Raw genomic sequence first — 9,730 nt, 5'->3', positions numbered from 1 at the left:
GTCAACCAATTATTTTGTCTTGTTTGATGATCCTGTCTCTTTTTTCTTTTCCTTGATTCTTTCATGGCTGTTTTTTCTTGGAGAGAGAGAGAGAGAGGGTTTTGAATCATAACATGTAATCACTTAGCTAGAAGAAGAAGAAGAAGAAGAAGAAGAAGAAGAAGAAGGATCACACAAAAGAAGCCTATATAATTTATTCTCTAGAAATTCGTATTTCACTTTTATTTAATTTCTTATAATAACTCTTTCATTTTGGTTTTTTTTTTTTCTAAGGTTGTTGCAAACTTATCAAAAATATATCCGAGAGATACGGAAGCTCCTGCTGGTGGAGTTGATGACATGACAAAGTTGTCTTATTTGCATGAACCTGGAGTCTTGGAGAATTTGAAGATTAGATATGAGCTTAATGAAATCTATGTAAGCGTGTGTTAAAGCGCTAATCCTTTCACCCTTAAGGTTGCTAATAATTTGTCCCTTTGTTCTAAAGAGAGAATCCTTAATGCAATTTCAATTGTTTAACATGTATAATCTTTCCTTGGCAGACTTATACTGGAAACATCCTTATTGCCATTAACCCCTTCCAAAGATTGCCCCATATTTATGATGCTCACATGATGCAACAATACAAGGGTGCGCCTTTCGGGGAGCTCAGTCCTCATGTATTTGCAGTTGCTGATGTTGCATACAGGTTATCTATCTATAATCTTCTGCTTTAGATTGATTCTATATATTACTTGTCTTTATTAATGAAAGGATTTGAGTTAACAAGTCCTTCGAAAAAATCAGGGCGATGATTAACGAGGGAAAAAGCAATTCGATCCTTGTCAGCGGTGAAAGTGGCGCGGGTAAAACTGAGACCACCAAAATGCTTATGAGGTACCTGGCCTTTCTTGGTGGCCGGGCTGTTACAGAAGGAAGAACAGTAGAACAACAAGTTCTTGAAGTATGAGTTTTCACTAGGATGAAACTTGTTTTTTTGTTTTAGTGGTTAGGTTCCTTTAAATTCTTCGGATAATTCTTTGATAGGTGATGGATAGGACTCAGTTTTTAAATGCAAGATCTAATTTGTATCAAGTGTTCTGATTTGACTATATATGATGTAATCTGAAAGTTAAAATGGTGTCCCGCCACTAGGTTGTTTTTCCATAGTCAAATTTCTTATGCAAATCTGTACTAACACTGATGTACTCAATTCCCATTGCAGTCAAATCCAGTACTTGAAGCATTTGGCAATGCTAAAACTGTTAGAAATAACAATTCTAGGTGAGACACCCTTGAACTTTTTTAGTTGAACTGTCGACATTCCTTGTGTAGTACCTTATAATAACAGTACTCTTTACAACAAATGTTGGGACAGTCGTTTTGGTAAATTTGTTGAGATCCAATTTGATAAGCAAGGAAGAATCTCAGGAGCAGCAATCAGAACTTACCTTTTAGAACGGTCACGTGTTTGTCAAATTTCCGATCCTGAGCGCAACTACCACTGTTTTTACCTTCTTTGTGCTGCACCACAAGAGGTGTTTTTCAGTAAACAATGCACCTTGTCCGGTTGACTGTTGTCTGCTTCAACCTTGAGAGCTAATGTTGTAATAATATTGTCAGGAAATTGAAAAATACAAGTTGGGGAATCCTAAATCATTTCACTATCTTAACCAATCAAATTGCTATGAGCTGGTTGGTGTAAATGATGCTCATGACTACCTTGCCACTAGGAGAGCAATGGACATTGTCGGAATCAGTGCCAAAGAGCAGGTTTGGCCTCTTTAAACCAGCATTTTCTTCATGACATAGAACAAAGAAACCAAATTCTCACCATCTTTATATTTCTTTATTTCACTCTCTCAGGAAGCAATTTTTAGAGTTGTTGCAGCAATTCTACACATTGGGAACATCAAATTCACAAAGGGAAAGGAGATCGATTCGTCAGTTCCGAAAGATGATAAAGCCAAGTTCCATCTGAAAATGACTGCAGAGCTTCTCATGTGTGATTTCCTTCCTGATATTGCCACCACAGTTTATATCCCTATCTTATAATGATAAAATCTTTTCGAGTATTACTCCAATTTCAGGTGTGATGCTGATGCTTTGGAAGATGCATTGTGTAAGCGTGTGATGATCACCCCCGAAGAAGTCATAAAACGAACCCTTGATCCCGAAAGTGCAGCAGTTAGCCGAGACGGTTTGGCTAAGACAATATATTCCAGATTGTTTGACTGGTAAGGCATTGTAATGTGATTTATCATAAGCTTTAAAAATGTCCTGTAATTTACCATCACAGTATGTGATGAATATTTAGAATTGATATATTGTTGCGATGCCAAATTCTGTATGACTATATTCAGGTTGGTGGATAAAATCAACTTCTCAATCGGTCAAGATGCTAACTCAAAATCTCTCATTGGGGTCCTCGACATCTACGGTTTTGAAAGCTTTAAGACTAACAGGTAATATATGTTTAAGAATTTACTAAATTTTGATCGGGCGGTTCTTTGTAAGTTAGTTCAGCATTTTTTTTTCTGCTGTATAGTTTTGAGCAGTTCTGCATTAATTTCACAAATGAGAAACTGCAGCAACATTTCAATCAGGTAAGTTATCATCAGATGTTAATGACTGATTATACTTTTATACTAGTGACTGTTTAGTAGACTGAAGTACTGTTTGTTAATGATTTCAGCACGTCTTCAAAATGGAACAAGAAGAGTACACCAAAGAGGAGATTGATTGGAGCTACATTGAATTTGTTGATAATCAAGATGTATTGGATCTTATCGAAAAGGTTTATGCTCTTTCCTTCACATGACACCACTGTCTTCTTCTTCTTCTTCTTCTTTGGAGTTCACTTTTATGAGGAACAAAAATTTCTTTTTATGAGGAACAAAAATTTCTGGTACAAGTATTTCACTTAATAATTTTTTTTTCCTTAAATACAGAAACCTGGTGGAATAGTCGCACTTCTTGATGAAGCTTGGTAAGATACTTCATGTTAAATTTTCGCCACTCCATTTCTTTAAGCTCTATCCATCTTACTAACTTTTTCTCTGCTTTTCATTTTTTTTCATTTTTTTTTTCTCTTTTTCAGCATGTTTCCAAAGTCAACACATGAAACCTTTGCAAACAAGCTTTATCAAACATTCAAAAATCACAAACGCTTTATAAAGCCAAAACTTTCTCGGACGGATTTCACTATATCCCATTATGCTGGAGAGGTATAATCTATAATGCCAAGTATCAATATTGCTGCTTGAATTAACTGCTATTTCATTGTTGTTTATCTCATCAACTCTTCATTTTAGGTCCTTTATCAATCTGACCAATTTTTGGACAAAAACAAGGACTATGTGGTTCCTGAGCATCAAGATTTGTTGAGTGTTTCGAAATGTTCTTTTGTAGCAGGCCTTTTCCCTCCACTCAAAGAAGAGACAACTAAATCATCCAAGTTTTCTTCAATCGGTTCTCGATTTAAGGTACTTGCGTTGAAATGAACTTTGATGAGTGTGATAAGAAACTCTTTCTTATGCTGCAAGAAATACATTACTAATATTATTTATCTATTCCCGTGTTCTGAATTTTGCAGCTGCAACTCCAGCAACTAATGGAGACATTGAATTCCACAGAACCTTATTATATCAGATGTGTAAAGCCAAACAACCTTCTAAAACCTGCCATATTTGAGAATGTCAATATTATGCAACAATTGCGATGTGGTGTAAGCAAAACAAACTCTTTCATTAATTTCTTCAATCTCAACAAAAATGTTTCTAGCTCTTTTCTCTTCCCACTAATCATTGTAAATTCTCATTATAGGGTGTCCTGGAGGCAATCAGAATCAGCTGTGCTGGATATCCAACTCGCAGACCGTTCTTCGAATTCATTAACCGGTTCGGGCTCCTCGCGCCTGAAGCCTTGGAAGGCCAGTAAGTATCTTGTTGTTAGCATCTGTCTGAAGTAAGAAAATACTTCTGGTTATTGATTTCTCTTTCTGACACTTTGTTCCTCCAATCAGTAGCTATGATGAAAAAGTTGCTTGCAAAAAGATTTTGGAAAAGAAGGGGCTTAAAGGGTTTCAGGTAATATGAGGCATTATTTGCTTCTTTTTTCACACAGAGGCATGTATATCTATATATACATATCATGTTTTACTGAGAAAATAAATGGTCATGCAGATAGGTAAAACAAAGGTATTTTTAAGAGCTGGTCAGATGGCAGAATTAGATGCAAGAAGAGCAGAGGTACTAAGTAATGCAGCAAAAACAATCCAGCGACGTGTGCGAACACATCAGGCTCAGAAGCAGTTCATTGCATTGCGAAAGGCCACCATTTCTGTACAATCACTATGGAGAGGTGAGCCTTCTGAAACCTATACTAGCTTTATAAATAATGTTCTTAAGGACATCATGGACTGGTTAGTGAAAATATCTTGTTTGGTGCATTGTGCAGGAAGACTGGCCTGCAAGCTTTTTGAGAACTTGAAGAGAGAGGCTGCAGCTGTGAAAATTCAGAAGCACACGCGCAAATACCATGCGAGAAAAGCATACAAGAGTCTCCATGTCTCGGTGCTTGTCTTTCAAACAGGTTTAAGAGCAATGGCTGCTAGAAACCAATTTAGATTCAGGAAGAAGACTAAAGCCGCCATAATCATTCAGGTAAATATAAGAACGCTTTGCCGATGAACTGTTACTTGGATTGTTAGTGAAAAGTCGGAGCTAAACTTGAGATATATGCAGGCTCGGTGGCGTTGTCATAAAGCCGCTTCATATTATAAGAAGCTCAAGAAGGGCTCAGTTGTAGCGCAATGCAGATGGAGGGGAAGAATTGCAAGAAGGGAACTCAGAAAGCTCAAAATGGTAAGTGATATTATAGTTGATGGAATAGTCAAACTGCCATTTGGTTTGATCTAACATAAAATCAATTAACTTACTATTATTAGCTTAAAAATTAGATGCAGGCAAATTCTTGTACTCCTGAATTTTAATGCACAATGATCAAGCCACTAAGTGTTCTTGATACATTTTGTAATATGCATTTTAGTTGCTCATTTTCTTCATATGATTCTTATATCTTTCTCCCATTTTCTGCAGGCTGCTAGGGAAACCGGTGCACTTAAGGAAGCAAAGGATAAGCTGGAAAAACGAGCGGAGGAACTTATTTGGCGTCTACAATTAGAGAAGCGTTTAAGAGTAATTTTCATATCTTGGTAAAGAATATTGTTATTTACAGAAGATACATGAAATATGTTTTCAGCAATTAGAACTTGTGCATTTTTACTTGTTTGCAGACTGACCTAGAGGAAGCTAAAGCACAGGAGGTTACGAAATTGCAGAATTCCTTACAAGAAATGCAGAACAAAGTTGATGAAACAAATGCATTACTTGTCAAGGAAAGAGAAGCTGCAAAGAAGGCCATTGAAGAAGCGCCTCCGGTTATTAAAGAAACCCAAGTTCTTGTTGAAGATACTCAAAAGATTGATTCTTTAAAGGCAGAAGTGGAGGGCCTACAAGTACAAGGCTTCATCTAGTATTCATTATCTTTAGCAGTAAACGATAATGAGTAAATTTTGCTAATCCTGAACCTGGCTTTGACCCGCAGGACTTGTTGAAGACCGAAAAGGAAAGAGCTGACAATTACGAAAGAAAATACAATGAGTCTCGAGAATCTAGCGAACAAGGATGTAAAAAGTTGGAAGAAACAGAGAAGAAAGTTCAACAGCTTCAGGAATCACTGACCAGGTAACGTATACTTATATGTTAAAAACATTCACCACCATTAAGTTACGTTGGCTAATTGAACACTTATCCTTGCTTGATTAGGCTAGAAGAGAAGCTTTCCAATTTGGAATCAGAAAACCAAGTTCTACGCCAACAAGCTGTGTCAATGGCACCAAACAAGTTCTTATCGGGGCGTTCGAGATCAATTCTTCAGGTACTGCAGGAACAGACTCTTACATGAACGAGTGGTCATATTGAACTTTGCTTCACATATGGGTTAATATTTTCTTGTGACTTGATTCTTGGCAGAGAGGTGGAGAAAGCGGTCATCTCAACGTGGATGTGAAGCCACCTTTGGTCAGAAATAAAAAGCTCTCTTGAATTCAAAATCAATCAATAAGTTCTCTTTCTTAAGTTTACTTATTTGTTTGAACTATCGACATGAATCAGGACCTTCATAGCCCTTCAATGGTCCAAAGGGAGTCTTCTGAAGTAGAAGATAAGCCTCAGAAATCACTCAATGAAAAACAACAGGAGAATCAGGAGTTGCTCATTAGATGTGTAGCGCAACACCTCGGTTTCGCAGCCAACAGACCAATTGCTGCTTGCATCATATACAAATGCCTTTTGCAGTGGAGATCTTTTGAAGTGGAGAGAACTAGTGTCTTTGACAGGATCATCCAAACCATAGGCCATGCTATTGAGGTCCCGAATTCTCCCCAAAACTGGTTTTTCTGTTTCTTCTTTCTGTTTCCTAACCTGAAATACTGTAAACTTTGGATTTTCAGACTCAGGATAACAATGACGTTTTGGCCTATTGGTTATCCAATGCCTCTACACTTCTCTTGCTTCTGCAACGAACCTTGAAAGCGAGTGGTGCTGCAGGAATGACTCCACAACGACGCCGTTCCTCGTCGGCCACATTGTTCGGAAGAATGACTCAAGTAAACATAAGTTTCTTGTCAAAATTAACTCGGTGAATTCTGTTCAGAAAAACCTTCATTTCTTCAATCAATTCACATTCAATACATGTTTTTGTTTTTTGTTATGATACTAGAGTTTCCGCGGCACTCCACAAGGAGTCAATCTTTCCTTGATCAACGGTGGCATGAATGGCGGAGTTGACACCTTACGCCAAGTTGAAGCCAAGTACCCAGCTCTACTTTTCAAACAGCAGCTCACAGCTTACGTAGAAAAGATTTATGGCATGATCCGAGATAACTTAAAGAAAGAAATTTCTCCTTTGCTTGGCTTGTGCATCCAGGTCTTTTAGTTTCCTTCTAGAGCAATGATACACATCAAGAAAGTTTCATGATGCGTATCATTTTCCTTTCTTTTATCAACTTGTTGATTAATTCAACTGTCTATTTCTCTCTTTTGAAATGTTAATCCGGGTTTTTCTTTCACGTTTACTTTTATTAGGCACCAAGAACATCGAGAGCAAGCTTGGTTAAGGGATCATCAAAATCAGTTGCCAACACCGAGGCGCAACGAGCTCTGATAGCTCACTGGCAAGGGATTGTCAAGAGCCTAGGGAGCTTCTTAAACACATTAAAATCAAATCACGTCAGTATAGTCCCAATTTATCGAATGTGAAGTTTCTTATTCCAATAATCTCACCTCTCCTCATCTCATCATCTTTTCTCCTTTCATTCAGGTACCTCCATTCTTGGTCCGTAAAGTGTTCACACAAATATTTTCTTTCATCAACGTTCAACTATTCAACAGGTATGTGAATGTCCAGACCTGTTTATGAATATTGTTTCATGACTAAAAAGAAAAACTTTTGTTAATTTGTGTGTTTGTGAGCTGCAGTCTTCTATTAAGAAGAGAATGTTGTTCGTTTAGTAATGGTGAATATGTTAAAGCTGGATTAGCTGAACTTGAACATTGGTGTTACAAGGCAACCGATGAGGTATCTACCTGTCTTAAGTTTTTATCACCTCAAAACTTTGTGGTTCTTCTATATGAAATTTAACAACTAAATTAAATAAAAAAAAATTGCAGTACGCAGGTTCATCTTGGGAGGAGCTCAAGCACATTAGGCAGGCAATTGGGTTCCTGGTATTTTCCTGTTCTTTTGTTGTTTCCGAATTCCACACTCCATTACTACACCAAATATTAGACTTTTACTAAGATTTTGTCTTCTTCCTCAGGTCATACACCAAAAACCCAAGAAAACATTAGATGAGATAAGCCATGATTTGTGCCCGGTATGTTCTTGGTTATATTGCTTTTTAGTCATTGGATGATGATTAATAAAAAAGATTTGGATTGTTGAAATCTTTAGTTGTTGGGTTCAACTGACAAAAACAGGAGCTCAAATTTCAATAGTTTAAATCAATTTTCACATCATCCAATGCCTCATAAAAAGACTGGTTGTACCAAACTATAGTCTTGACTGTTAATTTATGAAAAATGCTCAGTAGCATCTCAAATAATAGAAAGTTGGAGTGTTAGACTTAACCATAGGATCCACTTTTTATTAGTGTATGATGCAAAATATCACCGACCGATGCCTCCTAACATTGTTCTTATTTCATGCGTAAAGATTTAATCCACTGATCTGAGCATCTCGAACAAACCCCAATTTTCTTGATGCACAGGTTCTTAGCATACAACAGCTGTACCGGATCAGTACAATGTACTGGGATGACAAATACGGCACGCATAGTGTGTCAACGGATGTAAGTCTCTTCTATGGACACCATTACTCAAAAAGAAAAAGGCTCTAGGTTCGAGACATACGTATAATACCAAATTAATATGTACATCGGTAAAAATATACATTTACCTAAACACTAACCGGCCTTTCTTCCGAAAATTTAAGGTTATTTCCAATATGAGGGTTCTAATGACGGAAGATTCCAATAATGCCGTCAGTAATTCTTTCCTGTTAGACGACGATTCCAGGTTAGTTACTGATCAGAACTCACTGACTTGTGATGCAAGAAATTTACTGTTACATATGGATAATCACTCACAATTTTTTTTCTGTTGCAGTATTCCATTTTCAGTTGACGACTTGTCAAAATCGATGGAGCAAATAGACATCGCTGACATTGAACCACCGCCACTTATCCGCGAGAACACGGGGTTCAGTTTCTTGTTGCCTCGTTCAGATTGATTTCTATTGCTTAGAATTTCAAATAGTAGGGTTTACATTGGAGAAAAAAACCTCCTCAAAGCTAGTTTTTCTTTGATTTCAAACTGGGATGCCATTGCTCCCAACCAAAATGTAATGATTGATTTTCCATATGAATTATGTTGTACAACTAACTACTACCTAGCCGTTGTTATAGTTAAGGGAAAGAATAGCATATTTGACATTTTTTTTATTCTTCCGGATGTACAAGGGGCGGCACCACCGTGAAAGGCGGAGAGTATTGGGAAAAGATGGTAGCCTGCCGGTGTTTGGATGCTAGTGAAGATAGTGCAAGGCACAAAACATATGCATATCTTTGGTGTCGATGAGACAATTTTCAGGTGATAAATTGTAATCCGTCAACGACAATAGATATTTAAAAAATATATATCTTAAAAAACGACACCAATAAGAAACGATAGAACCTAAATAAATGGTATCAGCATGCAATGCAAAATGACAACAACCATAAAAAGTAATAAAGCAATGCGCAATGACCAGGTTAAGCTATACAAGATGATAGAAAAAATGAAAATTGAATTAGTCTAAAATAATACTGATTTATCTCCTAAAATAATAATAATAATTATTTATCATCATGGTATCCAATCATGTCTCCGTTCGACCATGCCACTTGGAATACTACTTTTCATAACTAAGAATAAATAACATTTTTATTTTACTTCTTCATAATTCTATAAATATTAAAAACTATTGAAACTAAACAAACAAGCATGTTTTATATACAAACAAAACTTGCGCCTCAATGACTTATTACTAGTCTTGGTAAAACACGTGCCTTTCTATCTTTCATAATTAGGTCAAATCATGATCCAGTCACAATAGATTAGTTAACGATAATAAGAAATCTTCGCTATCC

The 9,730-nt window shown here is 36.7% G+C and overlaps 1 protein-coding gene across 1 annotated transcript; it reads left to right on the top strand.

Moving 5' to 3' along the window:
• The first annotated feature begins 324 nt into the window (after positions 1 to 324).
• On the top strand, positions 325 to 8,887 carry LOC21396303 (myosin-9). Its single transcript, XM_024165624.1, has 36 exons — positions 325 to 417; positions 543 to 688; positions 787 to 943; positions 1,205 to 1,263; positions 1,358 to 1,517; positions 1,603 to 1,752; positions 1,846 to 1,982; positions 2,070 to 2,216; positions 2,343 to 2,444; positions 2,528 to 2,585; positions 2,675 to 2,776; positions 2,931 to 2,968; positions 3,080 to 3,206; positions 3,294 to 3,464; positions 3,575 to 3,706; positions 3,805 to 3,914; positions 4,007 to 4,067; positions 4,164 to 4,341; positions 4,438 to 4,643; positions 4,725 to 4,844; positions 5,079 to 5,177; positions 5,276 to 5,497; positions 5,587 to 5,726; positions 5,808 to 5,919; positions 6,015 to 6,062; positions 6,156 to 6,410; positions 6,494 to 6,649; positions 6,763 to 6,969; positions 7,128 to 7,271; positions 7,363 to 7,433; positions 7,521 to 7,620; positions 7,713 to 7,769; positions 7,862 to 7,918; positions 8,312 to 8,392; positions 8,536 to 8,618; positions 8,709 to 8,887. The coding sequence occupies exons 1-36, from the start codon at positions 340 to 342 to the stop codon at positions 8,830 to 8,832; spliced, it is 4,395 nt and encodes a 1,464-aa protein (XP_024021392.1). The 5' UTR covers positions 325 to 339; the 3' UTR covers positions 8,833 to 8,887.
• The last annotated feature ends 843 nt before the right edge of the window (positions 8,888 to 9,730 follow it).

Source organism: Morus notabilis, unplaced genomic scaffold (genome assembly GCF_000414095.1).
Source record: "Morus notabilis unplaced genomic scaffold, ASM41409v2 Scaffold1195, whole genome shotgun sequence".
Classification (NCBI taxonomy): Eukaryota; Viridiplantae; Streptophyta; class Magnoliopsida; order Rosales; family Moraceae; genus Morus; species Morus notabilis.
The sequence above is the reverse complement of the archived record's forward strand: the minus strand, read 5'-3'. Positions and strand labels throughout refer to the sequence as shown.

What these genes read in the sequence shown, in the direction of transcription:
- LOC21396303 (XM_024165624.1), top strand. Translation starts at nt 340, where the DNA reads ATGACAAAGTTGTCTTATTTGCATGAACCTGGAGTCTTGGAGAATTTG. An exon ending in GAAAGCTTTAAGACTAACAG is followed by an intron (nt 2,445 to 2,527) that starts GTAATATATGTT and finishes TCTGCTGTATAG; the next exon opens with TTTTGAGCAGTTCTGCATTA. An exon ending in CCATAGGCCATGCTATTGAG is followed by an intron (nt 6,411 to 6,493) that starts GTCCCGAATTCT and finishes TTGGATTTTCAG; the next exon opens with ACTCAGGATAACAATGACGT.